This window comes from Anabrus simplex, chromosome 1 (genome assembly GCF_040414725.1).
Source record: "Anabrus simplex isolate iqAnaSimp1 chromosome 1, ASM4041472v1, whole genome shotgun sequence".
In the NCBI taxonomy this organism is placed as follows: Eukaryota; Metazoa; Arthropoda; class Insecta; order Orthoptera; family Tettigoniidae; genus Anabrus; species Anabrus simplex.
Genome location: NC_090265.1, coordinates 743,278,836 through 743,300,689, shown reverse-complemented (window position 1 = coordinate 743,300,689; position 21,854 = coordinate 743,278,836). Strand labels below are relative to the sequence as shown.

Here is a 21,854-nt window from a genome sequence, read left to right as displayed (position 1 = left end):
ATTGTATTATCCTGGTTGTGGAAGAAATTATCTTTTTATATTTAGCCAAAGTCTTAACCACTTACTGGGGGTAACTTTGTTACTTCTGCACCAAACGTGGACATGCAATCGTAAAAAGATGGTGCCACAAAGTAACCCCACATAACGGGGTAACATTGTGACAAGTTCTTATTGAAATATTGAGTGATTAAATGCAAATATACGATAAACATTGTTGCAAAACATGAATAAAGGATGGAAGCATACGATAATATAGGGCAAAACTTAATACATAATTCCAATTATATTCAAGAAATCGTCGAAACTGTCACAAAGTTTACGGTAAGGTATGGACGGATGGTCAGACAATGTTACCTAGCAACCCCACCTGCTATGTCTTACGGCTGGTTGCCATCTGAAATTAGCAGCCGTTGATGAATGACCATGACCGGGAGACATCATTTGATTTTCGCAAAGGGAAACGAGTTTTTTTTTACTAGTGAGCTGCAGTGTATTGATTTCAGTGAATTGTTATATATTATTATAATTATGTACTGGCTATAATTTAAGCTATGGAGGGAATAATGATGAAGTTGCTTGGGATACTTAGGTTTCGAAGTTTACAATGCTTTGCCATGCTGATAGCCGCATACATATCAAAATGTACTGCTTCTTCAGATTATGAACTGTATTCATGAATTCAGCCACATTCGGGTCGTACATCTAAGAAAAAAGAAGCACGTGGGGCAACTCGGAACGTTGTGTTGTCCTCAGGACAATTTTATTAGGTATTTGAATGAGGATTGCTTCCGCTATCGTATTTCAAATTCAGATCACCTAAGTGAATACACTGGGTGTCATGGTTCACAATGCCGTGTCTCTCCTATTCATAGATGCTCTTGAAACATCGCAATTCCGAGCAGCATTAGTCATCTCCATTTCAAAGTTTATTTGCAATCAGCTCTTTCTTGGACTTGCCATCACATACCGCAGTAAAAGTACACTTGAAACACCAATAACGAATGTCCTCATACAGTGTGCTTCTTTCTCATATTTAGTGTAATGACTATTCTTTACATTATTTGCGTTTTAGTTAAGTTCGAACCCAGAATGAGCTGTGGGAAGAGCGTAGATAAAGAGTACTAGCACTACTTACTACTGGCCAGTATGTGATTAGGAGTCAGGAATTAAACAGAAAGTGAGTGATAAGATTTCTATTTTTATTGATATTAAAATAAATAATTTTTACAATAAATACTGGTACTTGCTACATATCAGGAGAAAGTGTTTTGTGGACTACAGGCTTTTATCATGTTATTCTCAACTTCAAATTTCGATTTCATCACTATCTGTAATCCACATAACACATAGGATGAAGAATAGAGGTATTCCTTAAATAAAATACAATTAGTTAACAATAAACAGGTGATGTTAGTCCCAATGTCGAACCGGCCGCAAGTCGGACCGCACACAAATCATAGCACGACAGACACCAGCTCCTGGTGTATGACAGTCCCGTTGGACATAGACATTTCGGCGATCACAGTCAGTAGCTCACCAACAAACACGCAACAGGTAGAGTAAATACAATGCCAACTTTTCATGCTTGTCTTACAGTTACTGCAGTGTCATCGAGGATTAATGGAGCAAGAGTTTCCAAGTTGTTTGCAAGTTGAGTGAATCACTGAATGATCGGAGCCAGATATACCGTTTTGAATGAGCGCCACTTCATTATCCATTTGTTTAATAACTGAGTCGTTGGTATAATATTTCCAGATAAGTTTATTTCTGTTTTCTAGTACCGTATCTTGTATATTTTCAAACAGCTGTAAAATATGAACAAACACGAGTCATGTACTTTATATTCCTAATCATCTACCGGTGGAAGAGCAGTAAATGATTGAAATGGAATGGTTATTCATTGGTGTACAAGTCAACAGGAAGCTTGCTACCGTATTTCAATGCAAATGTTCAATAATCTGTACCTTTGTGGTAATTTACTGGATCACTTGCCCTACTAGGGACGAAAGAAAGATGTAGGGCTGAAGGTTAGGGCCAAACTGTGCAGAAGCTTTCCGTACCTGCCATGGAGTCAGCATCCACTGTCAACGATGTAAAGGTAGCAGCATGTCGCGTTCGAATGTTTTTGAACCAAACACTGCGAAGTCACGATGAAGCCAAGCGGTGGGAGTTCAAATCAATGAGACCGGCAAGTGAAAAAGACCTCTCGCCAGTCTCAAGTGTGTGTGCTTGTTTATGCCAGAGTGCTCAAATATTGAAATGTGGAAATGTTTCTCCTTGATTTGTACTCACTTGGTTTCAAATTAATGTTAAACATTTCCGAATTTATTTACTGCATCTTTATTGAATAATGTTCATGTGTATTGTTTTCTGAAATCACAGCTGCTGCTTTGACATCTCTTCTACATCATAATTTATAAAATATTAAACAACTCAAGCTCTTGTGCGTTGTCATACATAATGAGAATATCACCGACTCATCATCTCTCTACTGACCATACCGCTGCTATCTCTGCTGACTCCGTCCAAGACCAGTAAATCTTCGAAAGAGGAACGTGTTGCAATCTACATCCTTACTCAAAAAGAATGTGGAAACACAGTGGGCTGCTTCGGCTTCGCAACACGATCAGAGTTCTTGTTTGATTTCTGAGCTTTTTCTGCTTGTTTTAATGCATCTGCTCGGCTGTGCATGAGGTGAAGGTAATACTTTTGGAGGAAAGGACGACTTTTTACAATTTTTTGAACTATTCGACCGATATTCTTATATCTCTGAAGATTGGGATCTTTGGATGCTGCTGTGTAGGGATGTCCGGGGAACATACTGTGAGAGCCTGCAGCATACACGTTAGGAATAACGACGTTTGGTCCATAATAGCCACGACTAAAAGGTACAAAAGGAAGATGGAAATCATGGTGAGCGAATCCTGGGTTCGACAGATAGTGGGATGGAAGGTACCCCGCAGTGTGAGTGAGGTGATGACGGGACCCATATCCTGGAGTACCAAACCAGCCGGTACTTGGGGTGGCGCGGCAGCCACAGTCAGATCCCGGGATGTCGTTCGTAATTATCACGTCCTTTCGGAGGCTTGCACAATGCGGACAGCCAACTTCTCCTCCTCTGTTAGCCCAACCACTTCCACTAATACCACCCCATAAATTACCACCATTATGAACACCACACACCGCACAATTATGAACACCAACAGGACTACCACTCCATAAATTACCAGTATTCCCAATACCACGTCCAGAAACACTACCACCCCTCAAATTACCAGGATTGCCAATACCACGCCCAAAATTATGAACACCACCAAGACCACCACCACCCCATAAATTACCGCCATTGCCAATATTACGTCTAAAAATATTATCACAACCAAGACCACCACCCCAGAAATTACCACCATTGCTAATACCACGCCCAAGATTATGAAAACCACCAAGATCACCACGCCATAAATTACCACCATTGCCAATACCACGCCCAAAATTATGAACAGGACCAAGACTACCACCAAATAAATTACCAGAATTGTCAATACCACGCCCAAAATTATGAACAGGACCAAGGCTACCACCCAATAAATTACCAGAATTGTCAATACCACGCCCAAAATTATGAACAGGACCAAGACTACCACCCAATAAATTTCCAGCATTGCCAGCATCACGCCCAAAATTATTAACACCACCAAAACCACCCCTGGTATTTACGAAACCATGCATACCACCCCTGTGATTTACGAAACTTCCCATACCACCCTGAAAAGTTCCAGAACCATCCATACCACCTTGTAAATTTCCAGAACCTCCCATAACACCTTGTAAATTTCCAGAACCTGCCATATCACCATGTAAATTTCCAGAACCTCCTATACCACCTTGTGAATTTCCAGAACCTCCCATACCACCTCGTAGATTTCCAGAACCTCCCATAAAACCTTGTAAATTACCAGACCCTCCCATACTACCATGTGAATTTCCAGAACCTCCCATGCCACCTTGTGAATTTCCAGAACCTTCCATACCACCTCGTAGATTTCCAGAACCTCCCATGCCATCTTGTGAATTTCCAGAACCTCCCATACCACCTCGTAGATTTCCAGAACTTCCCATACAACCTTGTAAATTACCAAACCCTCCCATATCATCCTGCAAATTTCCAGAACCTCCCATACTACCTTGTGAATTTCCAGAACCTCCCATACTACCTTGTGAATTTCCAGAACCTCCTATACCACCTTGTAAACGTTCTGAACCTCCCAGAGCACCACCTAAAGTACCGGTACTCCCAGCAGTACTTAGTATGTCGTTCTTTAAGCAAGAGCAATCTCCTCCATTACTAAGATGCTGTATTACTCCGCTGTTGTTAGAGCCATTTGCATGCAGGTTACGCTTGATGTTGTCAGCCACTGGACAGTCACTGGAGCCTGATAGGTCCATCTGAAAACACGTACAAGCTTTCATTACTACAATAACACTTTGGTGTCTCGGAATTTAGAGAAAATATGGGCTGAAGGGAACAAAAGATATAAATGGTACCACCATCATTTTTAACAATTTTCTGATAGATTTTGTTCATTTTTTCGTAACATATAAAAGCCCGATTATGGCTTTTCCAAAGTTTCATTATTCTAGCTCAAAAGATAAATAACTTACTGAAATGATAAATATGTTTCAAATTTTAACCATCATTTCTGAGAAAATGTTCAAAAATATACACTAGCGCCAACAAGTTTAAACTCACATAAGTTATACATATAGTTGAAACTGGTGATTAAGATTTCTCATCTATTTCCTGCTGCAAGAATTTGTTCATTCTGATGTATTACATACGGAAATACGACATTTAATGATATGTAATGTAGTACAGATTTATTCACAAACATCTCTTCCTGGTGAAAATCGATATAGAGAAATTCTGTGATAAACTATATTGCGCCCTGGTGGTCGTGTGATAGGCGGCATTCAATTGTAATTAATTATTGAGAAATATATATTTCATTTTCAGAAGCAAGAATATCTTACTTTACATATTGTAAGTACAGGTCAGGCCGAGATGGTATTGTGAAACCTGCCACAGACTGTTGTCTCCACTAAGATTAAGAAATATAATGGCCAGCAGAATTAGAATTCTCAGAAATTGTGACGAGGGGGAAGAGAAAGGCAAGAGTTATTTCCAAGTCAGGGGAAAATTTCCAGAGCGGCGGGCGAAATTATAGTACAAAACACCGGATGAGCCGTATGCAGAATTCCTAGAAATGACGTCAGGGGATCTCCAATGTACTAGCGAGGGCTGTACGCAAGGTTGGTACTTAAATAATATGAAACTTCTCAGTCCCGCGTAAGCTTGGACCAATCGTAAAATTCACAGGCCAGAAGCAGGCACGACAACTTCGTATGGTAAGAAGCACTATCAACGTTAACTCCACGGATTAAATTTATAGAAGGAAGTGATTTATAAATTCGAGATAAGGTGAAATTTAGAAGCCTCACCATATAATAAAAGTTATTAAAAGTTATTAATTGAGGGAGATTGACTGGCGTAATTCTGAGAATTCAATGACGCTATCCGTTGATTGGCTGCAGGCAAGAGACACTACCAAAGGGCGCGAAATCCCCGCCTGGGATACAGGAGCTAAATTCACGATTATATTAATTACCAGCGAACGATATTATTTGATAATTGCCATAGAGCCTATGATAACATAATTACATCAGTGGATCCCAAGTTTAAGCCACTGGCAGGGCCGAAAATAGTCGTATGAGGATATTGGAACTGCGTGCGTTAAGATGACCTCTCGTGAACTCTGAGGGGAGGTAAGACGAATATAAATACAGGGTCTTGGAGACGGAAGAAGTTACTTGTGATAAATTGTTCGTGCCGTTACTACGCCAATGTGCGTACTTACTCGTGGAGAATTGTTTGAGATGTTATTAAGATACGTAGCACAGTGATCCACGACGTGCATTAGTTCGTATTACAGTCTTGAACAGTATACTAGCAGGAGTTCGAATATATACAGAACTCATTAAAACAAAACCTACGGATAGGAGTGTGAGGTTCCATATCAAGAATAGGAAGTACGTTACGTGAGAACGGTCGTGGGTGTTCGACGGAATTTCACCAAGTAAACAGTCAAATAAATAACTGATACCTGGTCAGCTACGCGAACGTGAGGCGGGAGAAATCGATTGCGCGCCGCGCCGCTGAAAGGGATACCGAGGTATTACGTGTTCCTAGTGTCCGAGAAAGGAACGAATAATGTATATTTACATTAAGTGGGCTAGATAAAAAGCCAAGAGTGTTAAATTTATATGTTAAAGTTAGAGTGCAAATGATTACAACTGCAAAAGTTATTTGTTTTGTTTTTATAAGATTTAAAATGTGTAATAATAAAACGTGTCAAGGATTACCACTTCAAGCTGGCATGAATACCAGTAGGATGCAGTGCTAAAAACCAGATGGGGCTAGGCTCCTCGTCCGGTTTAGAAAACACAGGCTGAGATGAGAATCCCTTAATATAAATTTGTAGATTGCTATTTCGCCCGCGGCTCTGACGATCTTTGGTGCCTACCATTCCCATGATGGATCGTCTGGTCAAGTTGTCTTAACAATCCTTCCACCTGTACCGCCGTGCGTACATTAGAAGCAATCAGCATACGCTGAATTTCGAACGGCAACTGCTTCGCACTGGCACTTATGAGCTCGGTCTCACAGACCGGATTATCCAACTCGCGCATCTTATAAAATTGTGCGGTGAAGTACCCGGAATATTTTGTTGGCGCAGAAGTAGAGTATCGTCTCGAGTATAACTCTATCCTGAGATTCTGCTGCGATTCCATACTCCATTACTTTTGTAAAAAGGTTTGGCGGAACCCCATGAAGTCATCAAAAGTATCAAGAAACGCCGTGAACCAAATCGTTGGCGCTCCGTCCAAGAATTTTTCCACTGTCCGTAGTTGTTTTTAGGCAAGTATCATATGCCCTTGGATGTAATTCGTTATCTCCCTAATGAACCATTTGGGCGTGATTTGCCCTCGAGCATCGAACTTGGGGTTTTGTCATCTGACATCCTAATATAATGAACTACAGGAGACGTAGCATGGTTTGCAGAGGCCGACGATGATCCGTCTCCCATGTGGAGTTTCGAAGATGTCGTATCGGCTGCCAAGTTTCCCTCCTTCATTCTGTTCAACCCTCTGTTCTCTGGGGTCTCGAACTCCCTATACTCGAAGTTAAAATCTCGAGTACCGGACATGTCCTCGTGCGTCTTCAACAGTTCAACTTCCCTTCTCAGTTCATCTATCTTGTCCGCGTTGACATCCGCAATGAAACTGTCTCTCCACGCACTCATCCAGTTTACTGCCTAGTTTTCTTTCCAACTCTTCGGTCTCCTGCTCCTGTATTTCAAACGCTTCGGTTGCCTTTATTAGCTTATCAGTTATTTCTTCACAGGCCTCCAACCTGTGATCTAAGCTTTCGATTCTGACTCCCGCATCCTCTAACCTTGTCCAAACCTCTCGAGTACTTTTGAGGGATTCAACTTCTGACTCCAGAACCGAAACCTTCGCTTCTGTACGTTTGTGGTTGTTACTTGGCGTTTCCATGTTTTCCACAATTTCGTCTATCTTTCGTGCAGCTTCGACGATATGGCCTTGGATCTGGGACCTAATCTCCTCGCGTCCTTGCCGACACTCCTCTCGCATCTTTTCATTCTGCGCTTTTGACTCATCACGATCAGCTGACATCTGGATCGTAATTTCATTGAGTCCTGCCACTAGTCTTTCCCTGATCTCGTTACGATCCTCCAAAGCTTCGGACCTAACTCGCTCAACCCTCTCGATCACTCGGATAAGACTTGAATCGAAATGTTCTTTCATTTCCTCCTTCGTCTTATGACACACCTCGCGTACCTGGTCTAGCCCTCGGGTAAATTCCCGTTGGTAATTTTGACATGCGGTCCGCACTTCACCTATTTTCTCCGCTAACTCCCTTCTACTACTATCACAAATGATCCGCATTTGTTCAAATTCCTGCTCCATAGTCTTATTACTCTGTTCTATAAACCTATTAGTTTGTTCGATAGACTGTTATAAGGAATTATTATTTTGCTCCGTAGACTGTTTTAAAGAATCATTGAACTGTTCTATAGACTTATTAGTTTGTTCACTAGACCTTTCTAACGACTTATTAAATTGTTCCTTTTTCTCCACCATAACTCTCATCACATCCGCTAACGTAAACGATTCTTCCTTTCTCACCTGTCCATCCTGGGATTTCTCCCCTTCTACATCAGACATTATGAATTTATATAATGAAAATGAGGGCCAACTGGCTCCTCGCCCTACAGCACTACGTTTAACAGTTGGTCAAGTTCCTATCATACAACGGTTCACTACTCGAATTAAATTTCTCTTTTCTTACCACTATTTAAATTCAGTCACTTGTATCAAACGAGTGCCATAAGGACAACAAATCTTGCTTTGTTCCTTCCAGAATAAATACGTGTCTGACACATAAAAATAATTTTGAAACTGTAATGTCAAACAACACCTAGAAATGTTTGACATAACACAGCAATCTCGTAGCTTTATATCTGAAATTAATAAATTCTCGTCGACATAGTTCCAGTTCTCACTCCTGTATTAACTTGGAGTTTGGTACTCAGTATAATTTTTACAATATTCTCCTTGTTCCTAACATCTCCTCCTACCGCCCTATGGTGACCAAAGTGTGGAGCCTCCACATTCGCAGATGTAAAAATCGCATCATCAACAATTATTCAATATTTTTTTAGAATACTAACTGATGAGCCCAACACCTAGTTCTACCATCCTATCAAATGAGCCCCGTTCAGAAATTACAACTAGCCTATGCTATGTTATTAAGTGTCTGAACACAATGAAAGAATAAAAAATAAAAAAGTGAAATGTAAACATTCAATTTAATAACCAAAGTATTATAATAATGGGATCATATCGTACACTAGATGATGCCATCATTATTTAAATTTACCTTCCTAGATCTGAATAAAGGTTTCCCAAAACCGGAAAGCCGTGATGAGGTCTATAATTAATTCAAATACCCCGATTGTGTTTATCTATGATGCAATCGGCCCCACGTTGGGCGCCATGATGTACCCGCCCAAAGCCTGAGTCCCAACCAGCATTTATCTCAGGGGGTGTTACGGTCCGAATCTATCGCAAATAAAAAACAATAACAAATATGAAGATATAAGATCTCCATTTAAATGTATGGGCGCCATCCAATCAGTACTACAGGGTTGAACGGGACACACTAATCATTAACTTTAAGGCTCATCATCATAAAAAAACACATGCAAAATATTTTAAATCAGATCAAAGGGAAAAATATGAAGGCTCCGTCCTAGGAATGAGGACGGATATTTAAACGGCCACCAAGGGTTTGCTATGCTACAAGAACCTGGAACTGTTTCCTTGCAAATGATAAAGAAGCATTTTATTTAAAAAGTATTTACACACAACAAAATTTGTTGACCCTTAATTTGCCGGTTATTTGGCAAATCATTCCTGAAACTTTTACATAATATTTTACACTTTTGACCACCCATCCATTTGGGGTGGTGGAACCGTTCATTTCTAAAGGTGTCAGTTCGACCATGGTGAACACAATGACCATTGATGGTCATGGACCAATTACCTGTTGGCCAAGTGGGGGCGATGACATGAATCATGTCATCGCCTCCGCTTTTATTGAGATGAGACCAACCCGGGATACTACAAAACTCTCCTCCGGGTTCCTAACCAAGATATGCTAATAGTTAACTGAAGGAAACGACAAAGAGACTCTAACCTAATGGTCCAGATGTAGGGATTTGCCATCACATTACAAATAACAAACTTAAACTTATTATTTACACCAACTTGACATTATTACGCTATTTCGCCAGCTGACTTTCCTAGTATCATTAAACATAATCATAAGAATTAATAAAAAAGAATTTAAAATTTTGTTATTATTATTATTATTATTATTATTATTATTATTATTAGAGATTATGATTATCGTAACCCGTAATCCTCATTGATTTGGTATTTTAATTTCATTCTCACCATTATTATTATTATTATTATTATTATTATTATTCTCTAAATAATTTAAGAAATTCTTCTTCTTATTCTACTTCAAATAAATTGAAATTCGAATTTTCAGTTTCAATTCCCACGACTATTATTATTATTATTGTCAACAATAATATAGTAAATTATTCTTATTCTTCTTCAAATTATTATTAGAAATTAATTTCACTTGTTACACGTCACTTAATTATTATTATGTTTAATGCATAACCCTTTTACAAGTACGACCTAGTTTGGCACTGATCAATCAATTAAAACATGATTTACCTGGAATATTATTATTATTATTATTATTATTATTATTATTATTATTATTATTATTATTATTATTATTATTATTTACAAATTTTATATTTTAATTTCACTTGTTACGTGGCAGTTAACAATTATTATGTTTAACGCATAACCCTTTAAAATTCCGGTCTAGTTTGGCACTGATCAATCAATTAAAACATGATTTACCTGGAATATTATTATTATTATTATTATTATTATTATTATTATTATTATTATTATTATTATTATTATTATTATTATTATTATTATTATTATTATTATTATTATTATTTCGAAAATTTATATTTTAATTTCAATCTTTAGAACTTAGTCACATATGTTAATTCCCAACTATGAACCACCAAGATCCGACTTCATATCGGTTGGGACATAATAACGATATTCGATCCCGCAACCTTAATTTCGTACTGACGTTAATTTATGGGAACACCATGTCCTCCCAAGACAAATCTCAAATCCCATGGCACCTCGCAGTTGGGCAAATACATCCAATCTCTGCAAGTGTTAAATTATTCCTTCCATTTCATTTTGAAGTCCATTTATTCCATTGGAACTCTTCAAACATTTTATTTATTAATTAATCTTCGGTGCGTGGACTCCTGCCACTCAAGACAGCGGAATCAAAATATTATATAGTTGTAGGCCCCAAGATCCATCTATTTCTTCATCAACATCAGTACGATTCATTTTCTTCTCATGCCGGATTTTTGCCCCACACGACTTCCGAACTCAAAATTTGGTTCAAACCACTCTGGGCTTTCAACATAGCGTGACCATCATATGCAAGTGCTTCTATGGCTTTTAAGCAAATATTTATGATTATTGTGGAGTCAAAAAACGTTTGATCAACAATTAAGGTTAAAATCAAATTTACTATCCGAATTAAAGCATTCACGCCACATGATATCTCCACATTGAAATTACTTTAACTTGCAATCATTCCATCAAACTAGGCCCGTGCCATTATTCACAAAGCATTATTTTTAAACACGCATTTACACATTACCCATGTTCATTTATCACTACGAAAGTTCAACTGATTATTATATTTCCGTCCGCTGGCTAAACTTCGCGGCACAAATAAGCATCTTCGTTTCATCATCTGTACTTTAGAACATGGGACGGCATATGATTGTGGAACAATGTGGCAAATTTTGTTGGAGATATCTTGTTGCAGATCCAGAAAGGTGTTCGTCAGGACTGTTCAATATTTATGGTGAGTACATAAAGAGAGCTGCATTTGAGGACCTCGATGGCGGATTTCCTGTTAGTGGTAAGAATATGTTATGCAGACGATACTGCACTCATTGCTAGTAATAACGAAAATGGCAGGGCTCGTTTCTCCTGTCAAAAACGTCAGTGCTTAAATGGAACTAGAAATAAACATGAACAGAACCAAAATAATTATTGATGATAGAGCCGAGAAATTAGCCAGCACAGACACTTCAAGGAATTGGAGAAGTGCTCCTGAGATTAAGAGAAGAACGGCGATGGCCAAAAATGTAATTAGAGTTTGTCCCATTTGTGGAAGGTTCGCACTAAAGCTGAAAATGAGATGTGAACTCTTTGTACTTCAGACCTGAAGAAAATGTGGTGCTAGCGAAAAATTTTACGCATACCTTGGACAGTATTTTATTATAAACCAGCTCAACCTCAGAATAAGCCTATCATCAATATATAAAGGAAGCGTTTGGACAGCTTTGCGACATGGGAATGGAAGCATATGAAAACTCATCATTCTTGGAAATGTTCCCAGAGAAATCGTGGACGAGTTCCAACATGATCATGAATATAACTGTGTTGTCCGGTCGAGGATCTCAAGAGCAATAGCTTCCTCGGAGATCACGATCCTAGGTATTATGTAGGAATAAGAGAGCCATACTTCGAATGTAATCTTCAGTCTGCATTGCGTTATGTTGCTTTACCAAAGAATATACGAACCTCGATAGACTGTGTAGTTTTTTTTGTTGATATCACCTATATACTTACCGTCCTCTCTTTCCCCTGAGAGTGGGTGCGGTAGAACAACACCCGCGCTATCGCCTGCCTTCGTAAGAGGCGAAGAAAAGGGGATCCAGAGGCTCTGAACCTGGGAGTGTGGCTTGGCGATCATTGGGCCCTTAGCTGAGTCCTGGCATTGCTTCCACTTTCTTGTGCCGGACTCCTCACTTTCGTTTATCTTCTCCGACCTCACTTGTTCTTTTCTGACCCCGACGTTAGTAGGTATCGAGGTCTAAGAAGTCTTCCATTTTCATTCCCTTGGTAGCCCTTGTCTTTCTTTGGCCGATACCTACGTTTTTTCGAAGTGTCGGATCCCTTCCGTTTTCTCTCTCTGATTAGTATTATAAAGACGATGGTTGCCCAGTTGTACTTACTCTTAAAACAATAAGCACCACCACCACCTCCCTAGTCTTTAATGTCTCTGTTGTTAAGACATTCCTTCCAATACTGACTTCCCTTTAGTATTGCTCCAACTTTTTTAGTATAGAAAATCTCTGCAGAAATCAGGAAAAAAGATAGAGTAAGTAATGAAAAGCGTGCATAGAAGACAGTTCATTGGTCAAACAGACAAATTGCTGCAGAATTTGTGATTTTCGCTCTGCTTTGAAGCTTTTGGAAGAGACAGGTACGATACTCTCAAAGATCGAGTATGCAGTGGACGTCGAAGAAGAACATCTGCTGCTACAGATAAACACACAGTCATCTTGGTCGAGCGTAAGTGGACATCAGCGCTGAAATCAACAGAGCAGTTGTCAAAGGAAACTGCTAAGCATCCTTTACGTGATTTAGAGGTATGTGGACGTGTACCTAACAAGAATAAACCGCTTTTCCTGCCGGTCATGGTCATCCATCACTGGTTACTAATTTTAGAGAGCAACCAGCCAGAAGAAATGGCTTGCACGGTGGTTAGGTAACATTGTCTAACAAATCTTCCATACCTTACACCACAGCCTGCACAGATGATAGATATTGTCTGACCAACCATCCATACCTTACATCACAGTCTGCACGGTTGTTAGGTAACATAGTCTGACCAACCATCCATACCTTACATCACAGTCTGCACGGTTGATAGAAAAACATTGTCTGCCATCCACCAAAATCTTACATTTCAGCCTGCACTTTTGTTAGGTAACATTGTCTAGCCATCCATCCATATCTTACATCACAGCCTGCACGGTAGTTAATTAACATTGTCTGACCAATCATCCATACCTTACATCAAAGCCTGCACGGTTCTTAGGTAATATTGTCTGACCAATCATCCATACCTTACATCAAAGCCTGCACGGTTCTTAGGTAATATTGTCTGACCAATCATCCATACCTTACATCAAAGCCTGCACGGTTCTTAGGTAATATTGTCTGACCAATCATCCATACCTTACATCACAGCCTGCACGGTTGTTAGGTACCATTGTCTGACCAACCAACCATACCTTACATCACAGCCTGCACGGTTACTAGGTAACATTGCTTGGCCATCCGTACCTTACATCATAGCCTGCAGTGTTGTTAGGTAACATTGCCTGGCCATCCATACCTTACATCATAGCCTGCAGTGTTGTTAGGTAACATTGCCTGGCCATCCATACCTTACATCATAGCCTGCAGTGTTGTTAGGTAACATTGCCTGGCCATCCATACCTTACATCATAGCCTGCAGTGTTGTTAGGTAACATTGCCTGGCCATCCATACCTTACATCATAGCCTGCAGTGTTGTTAGGTAACATTGTCTGACCACCCGTCCACACCTTACATTACAGCCTGCAGTGTTGTTAGGTAACATTGCCTGAACATCAATACCTTACATCATAGCCTGCAGTGTTGTTAGGTAACATTGCCTGGCCATCACATCTTGCAAGGCTGTTAAGTAACATTGCCTGGCCATCCATACATACCTTTTATCACAGCATACAACATGCTATGGTTCCAATTCCGTCACAAATTTAGTCGGGTTAAGTTACACAAATTGTCGGATGACCCCCAGCCATAAGTCATACGTATGTCAAAATCACTTTTAATTCGCCGTAGTAAGGGTAATACAGTTTTCTTTTTATTGGTAGTTCTGCTAAAATGAAATCCAGTCTTTCAGGTTTACTATTTTCTTTTGTTGTTTGGAAACTAAAATCGGATTCGTGATTATCATTCGGAAACCAACCCTCATCTACCGAGGAGCCTAATAAATCAGCGAACAACAGGTACGATCGCTTGTAACACTGTAAAATTCTACCAGTTAATTTAATAATAATAATAATAATAATAATAATAATAATAATAATAATAATAATAATAATAATAATAATAATCATAATAATAATAATAATAATAATAACATACATACATTATCATTATAGACTGTTATGCCTTTCAGCGTTCAGTCTGCAAGCCTCTGTGAATTTACTAAACGTCGCCACAATCCTCGACTTGCAACAAGTGTTGTGGCCTCATTTAGTTCTATACCTCTTATCTTTAAATCGTTAGAAATCGAGTCTAACCATCGTCGTCTTGGTCTCCCCATACTTCTCTTACCCTCCATAACAGAGTCCATTATTCTCCTAGGTAACCTATCCTCCTCCCTTCGCCTCACATGACCCCACCACCGAAGCCGGTTTATGCGTACAGATTCATCCATCGAGTTCATTCCTAAATTAGCCTTTATCTACACATTCCGAGTACCCTGCTGCCATTGTTCCCACCTGTTTGTACCAACAATCATTACTGCTACTTTCATGTCTGTTACTTCTAACTTATGAATAAGATATCCTGAGTCCACCCAGCTTTCGCTCTCGTAAAGCAAAGTTGGTCTGAAAACAGACCGATGTAAAGATAGTTTTGTCTGGGAGCTGACTTCCTTCTTACAGAATACTGCTGATCGCAACTGCGAGCTCACTGCATTAGCTTTACTACACCTTGATTCAATCTCACTTACTATATTACCATCCTGGGAGAACACACAACCTAAATACTAAATAATAAATACCTAAATTATCGACCTATTCTAGCTTTGTATCACCAATCTGACGTTCAATTCTGTTGAATTTCTTACCTACTGACATCAATTTAGTCTTCGAGAGGCTAATTTTCATACCATACTCATTGCACCTATTTTCAAGTTCCAAGATATTAGATTGCAGGCTTTCGGCACAGTCTGCCATTAAGACCAAGTCGTCAGCATAGGCCAAACTGCTTACTACATTTCCACCTAACTGAATCCCTCCCTGCCATTTTATACCTTTCAGCAGATGATCCATGTAAACTACGAACAGCAAAGGTGAAAGATTACAGCCTTGTCTAACTCCTGTAAGTACCCTGAACCAAGAACTCATTCTACCATCAATTCTCACCGAAGCCCAATTGTCAACATAAATGCCTTTGATTGATTTTAATAATCTACCTTTAATTCCATAGTCCCCCAGTATGGCGAACATCTTTTCCCTCGGTACCCTGTCATATGCTTTCTCTAGATCTACGAAACATAAACACAACTTCCTATTCCTCTCGTAGCATTATTCAATTACCTGGCGCATACTGAAAATCTGATCCTGACAGCCTCTCTGTGGTCTGAAACCACACTGGGTTTCATCCAACTTCCTCTCAACGACTGATCGCACCCTCCCTTCGAAGATGCCAGTGAATACTTTGCCTGGTATACTAATCAATGAGATACCTCGATAGCTGTTGCAATCCTTCCTGTTCCCTTGCTTATAGATAGGTGCAATTACTGCTTTTGTCCAATCTGAAGGTACCTTACCAACACTCCACGCTAAGTTTACTACTCTATGAAGCCATTTCATCCCTGCCTTCCCACTATACTTGACCATTTCAGGTCTAATTTCATCTATTCCTGCTGCCTTATGACAATGGAGTTTATTTACTATCCTTTCCACTTCCTCAAGCATAATTTCACCAACATCATTTTCCTCCTCCCCATGAGCTTGGCTGTTTGCAACACCACCAGGATGATTTCCTTTTACATTGAGAAGATGTTCTCCAGTGATTCCCCGGGATCTATTATGAGTTCACCTGAATTACTCAAAACACTGTTCATTTCCTTTTTCCCTCCCTTCCTAAGATTCTTTATTACTGTCCAGAAAGGTTTCCCTGCTGCTTGACCTAGCCTTTCCAGGTTATTACCAAAATCTTCCCATGACTTCTTTTTGGATTCAACAATTATTTGTTTCGCTCTGTTTCTTTCATCTACGTACCAATCCCTGTCAGCCTCGGCCCTTGTTTGGAGCCATTTCGGATAAGCCTTCTTTTTACGTTTACAAGCTGCTCTCACTTCATCATTCCACCAAGATGTTCGCCTTTTTTCCATCTTTACACACAGTTGTTCCTAGGCATTCCCTTGCTGTTTCTACTACAGCATCCCTGTATGCCACCCATTCACTTTCTATATCCTGAACCTGCTTACTGTCTACTGTTCGAATCTTCTCACTAATCATATCCATGTACTTCTGTCTAATTTCCTCGTCCTGGAGATTTTCTACCCTTATTCGTCTGCAGACAGATTTCACTTTCTCTACCCTAGGCCTAGAGATACTTAGTTCACTACAGATCAGATAGTGGTCTGTATCATCGAAAAATCCGCGAAAAACTCGTACATTCCTAACAGATTTCCTGAATTCAGTCCGTTAAGATATTATGGATATGGTACCCCTAGCCTCCCATGTGTAGCGGTGAATAGCCTTATGCTTGAAAAATGTATTCGGAACTGCTAAACTCATACTAGCACAGAAGTCCAGCAAACGCTTCCCATTCCCATTAGATTCCCTATCTTCCCCACATTTACCAATCACTCTTTCGTATCCTTCAGTTCTATTCCCAACTCTCGCACTGAAATCGCCCATTAGCACTATTCTGTCCTTGCTGTTGACCCTGACCACGATGTCACTCAATGCTTCATGGAACATGTCAACTTCATCCTCATCTGCACCCTCACATGGTGAATACACGGACACAATTCTTGTCCTAATTCCTCCAACTGACAAGTCTACCCACATCATTCGCTCATTTACGTGCCTAACAGAAACTACGTTGCGTGCAATTGTATTCCTGATAAAGAGCGCTACCCCAGACTCTGCCCTTCCCTTTCTAACACCCGTCAAGTACACTTTATAATCTCCTATCTCTTCCTCATTATCTCCCCTTACCCGAATATCACTTACTCCTAGCACATCCAGATGCATCCTCTTTGCTGACTCAGCCAGTTCTACCTTCTTTCTTCCATGAGCCCCATTAATATTGATAGCTCCCCATCGAATTCCATTTCGTTCGCCAAGTTGTTTCCAAGGAGTCCCTCGCCTGTCAAATGGGAGTGGGACTCCATTACTCCCATAGGTCCCAGGTTTGCTTAAAGTGTTCTGAGCTCGGTAAATTCATGAAGCAGGATGCTGCCCTACTTGCACATAGTCCAAGTGAGGATCTCTCCTCTAACGGGTTATGGACCACCGGTAAATTTTATAGTCCTAGCCGCCTGAGCACAGGGAGGGCCACGACTCAGAATATGTCCGAGATGCCCACTCCCATTCCATAGCAACTGGTTTCCCGACTCTCAGGACCACTTACTAGGCCACTCAGCCGTTGCCCATGGTTCACGAACTAGGACGTGACTACAGTAACCCACAAACATGAACCAATAATAATAATAATAATAATAATAATAATAATAATAATAATAATAATAATAATAATAATGGTGCATAGCCTCTGGAAAGGCTTGATGGTGGCCTCATGAGAATGAAATGAATGAGCAGGACATCATAAACACCCAGTTCCCAAGGCGGGGAAGTTGATTCCGAAGATTGAACGGGGGTCATCGGACCAAAGGGAAGCATTCTACCGATCTAGCCACAAAGCCGGTCTTATAGTTGCTGAGGACTTCAATATGCTAAACACTAGGCTACCATCTGCACTGATTAGGTGTTGAGTATTGACAGTGGCAGAGGCCAAGCTTGTAAAACAGTAGGCTTCTCCGGTTAAGGCTTGACGTTCACTAAACCAACTGTCGTAGCTTAGTCTACTGGTAGCCCAAGTCTTGATCGCAGCATACGCCGCTATCACGTACCGTTTACAAGATATCAATGAAAAGGTTGTCCTAAAATTCTTATATTAGGCGAATTTACAGAAATATGAAAATGTTTTCACGTACGTAATGAATTGCCAGTCATAACAATTGGTGGAGTACACAATAGAGTATTATGACTTACTATCTGGATAAAATACTACGGGGGTAAGACGCCCCTACGTGAAAATAAAATATATTGTGTTGGATTTATTGAATGTTTTGTATACTGCAAACAAAAACCGGACTCCGGCACTGAATTCAGTGTGTTATAACATCTCAGAGCTCAGAAGAAAGTTTATTTTACTTGAATGTAATTTACGGTCACCAATTAACTTTTTTTTCAGATCTTTGAAGGGCGCAAAATTTAGTGAAGTCTGATCAAAATGTTGATATTAAACGAAATGATGAAGCTGCTGTGAAAAATCCTTACGTGATACGGGGAAATGGAAAGCAGATTTAAATTCAACACACCTAAGTTAGGTAAAATCTTCTATTAAACTTTTATTTGTCAGGTTAGTGATATGTTTCTACATATTTTACGAAGTTTTCGTATATGTGTATGTGCATTAATAACCAACTGAAATTATCATCAAATTCTGTCCTTGTAACTCTACTTGTTAAGTTAATGTTAAGTAGAAATTATGGTGAGGTAGGATTGAGCAATGGAGTGTCCGATACAAAATTTATGTAGTAGTAATAATAATTATTATAATGTTAAACAAGCTCTATGTTTTTCCTTTGAAGTCTTTGTCGGGATGCACTGTAAAATAGTCTCGTAAAATTCATTTACAGTAAATGTTTATAAATAATTATTATCAAAAAGCAAATGTAGAGTATAGTTGTCAATATAATTTAGTCTCAAATGTGCGCCACTTTATGTGCATGTCGGGAGTACAACAACGAACATATGTGTACAGTGTTTGTTACACCTTAGCCTAGAGCAAGAACAAACCCCGCCCTCTAAGCGATCGTTTGATTGAAGAGGCCGGTTAATCCCTAATAAAGCAAGTCTTAACTCACCATGTGCTGGAGAAGGAAGAGCAAGATGAGCGAAGACTTCATCGTGGCCAGGCAAGAACGGAGCTCGCAGCACGTCCAGTGTCTTATAGCAGCACGAACGTGACGGAGACAGGTCAGTGTGCTGATAGGCGGGATGACACACAGGTTATCACTACCCTCTTCACATGGCCCCAAATAAGCTTTTATCTCGTTTCCGGAACACTGCTACTGCCGGAACTTCTTATGTTTCTGTGAACACAGGTGCACTTCAGTAATTTAAAAATAAATACAGTACACATTTCGTGTGTTTAATGGGAAAATAACAGAGTTATTTGTAATGTCAGGTACTGAAGTCATTGTACTGAATAGTCACAAAACATAAACATTAGAAACCAGCAGTCATTTGACTACCGAGCTCGATAGCTGCAGTCGCTTAAGTGCGGCCAGTATCCAGTATTCGGGAGATAGTAGGTTCGAACCCCACTGTCGGCAGCCCTGAAAATGGTTTTCCTTGGTTTCCCATTTTCACACCAGGCAAATGCTGGGGCTGTACCTTAATTAAGGCCACGGCCACTTCCTTCCCAGTCCTAGCCCTTTCCTGTCCCATCGTCGCCGTAAGACCTATCTGTGTCGGTGCGACGTAAACCAACTAGCACAAAAAAAAAGAAGTCATTTGACTGTGCTGTAGAAACACACCTTCCCAAGATTCAAGTTTGTTTCTCCCCACTTTAAAAGATTTATACTTATTTATATATTATGTTCGGCGTAGCTACACAGGAGTAAGAGTGTTGAGAAAAAACTGCAATACAGCGCGCCCATCTTCTGCAAACACTGAGCACCAAACTGACTGCATCGTTCTCACTTCGAGGCACGCTCCGACAATAAGCAGCGATAATCATAAGACAACGCTCACCGATCTTCACGATCCGAAAATTTGACTTCGCCTTTAAAAGCATTAAGCATCATTTTTCTTCTAACGAAATTATTCGTTCATTATCGACTGGGAAATATTTCAAACAACTGATCTTGAACAGTTTGAGTTTTTGAAGAAATTCCTCCCGGACGCCGGACAGAGGATTAAAATGTACTGTATGTCAGCTGGACACCCTCGCAGCGCCATATCACCTGCATTCACAGAAGGTGGAACTTCAGCTCTTGAGTATTGGTCTACACGTTAATGTTGTAAATTAGGTCGGGGAAGTAAATGATGTCCCATTATTCAGCTCTTAGGGATGTGTGGTGGTCAGAGGTACAGTAGCATAGTCAAATTTCTGCGTTATGTTTCTTGCCTTTGTGAAGATTACCTTGGAGGGGGAGATTGGGATTACTCCCTGTGTAAAAGTGAAGCCCCTTGTACCTTTTGAAATACAAATTTTGATTTGGTCGCCCTTGTATAGGACATGGCGATGCACATAGCTGCTAATAAGAAGAGAGGGTCGGAATTCTGGCAGTCAGCTCCTTCCACACCTACGTTATTATCTCTCTCTGTGCCCCACACTTCATTTATATGTTCAGGGTTCTTTTTTTTTTTTTTTTGCTAGTTGCTTTACGTCGCACCGACACAGATAGGTCTTATGGCGACGATGGGACAGGAAAGGGCTAGGAGTGGGAAGGAAGCGGCCGTGGCCTTAATTAAGGTACAGCCCCAGCATTTGCCTGGTGTGAAAATGGGAAACCAAGGAAAACCATCTTCAGGGCTGTCGATAGTGGGGTTCGAACCTACTATCTCCCGAATACTGGATACTGGCCGCACTTAAGCGACTGCAGCTATCGAGCTCAGTAGTGTTCAGGGTTCAGTTAAACTTTTGTTTGTTTGCTTCTTTGTTACCACATGGCGAGAAAATGGCTGAACAAAATTTCTTCAAGATTGGTATTTCAGGTCTGGAGTAGAAAGGGGAATATGTGTAAATGTCAAAATTGTGCAAAATATCATTTACGATTGCGTATTATATCATCGTCATCACCATCATGCTATAAAGCAGTCTCTCGCCAATGTTTCATTGGACGACGGATGGATTTCGCTCTTGAGGATAGAAGTGAGAAATTCTCTGGAAAATCTTCCTGTAACGATTCCTCGAATTTTACTTTTCCACCTTGCATCTTTTATGTACCTCCAATACCGTTTCATTCCTTTCATGATCCCGTCAACTATATCCCGCTGTTCTTCTTACGTATTCCACGACATATTAATGCTCCTCATTGCGCATGCTTCACTTCCATGACTGACTGTGCACGTACGCCGATCCCATTTGTAACTCCCGAAGTTTCATGATGATTGCTCTTTATGAGATAATTTTGCTACTTGCTTTACGTCGCACCGACACAGATATGTCTTATGGCGACGATGGGATAGGAGAG

General features: G+C 40.1%; 1 protein-coding gene across 1 annotated transcript; it reads right to left on the bottom strand.

Annotated features, from left to right (window-relative positions):
• Positions 1–1,178: 1,178 nt before the first annotated feature.
• Positions 1,179–19,911, bottom strand: LOC136872990 (PE-PGRS family protein PE_PGRS33). Its single transcript, XM_067146677.2, has 2 exons — positions 19,518–19,911; positions 1,179–4,446 (listed from the first exon to the last, which is right to left on the bottom strand). The coding sequence occupies exons 1-2, from the start codon at positions 19,557–19,559 to the stop codon at positions 2,578–2,580; spliced, it is 1,911 nt and encodes a 636-aa protein (XP_067002778.2). The 5' UTR covers positions 19,560–19,911; the 3' UTR covers positions 1,179–2,577.
• Between the last annotated feature and the right edge of the window lie 1,943 nt (positions 19,912–21,854).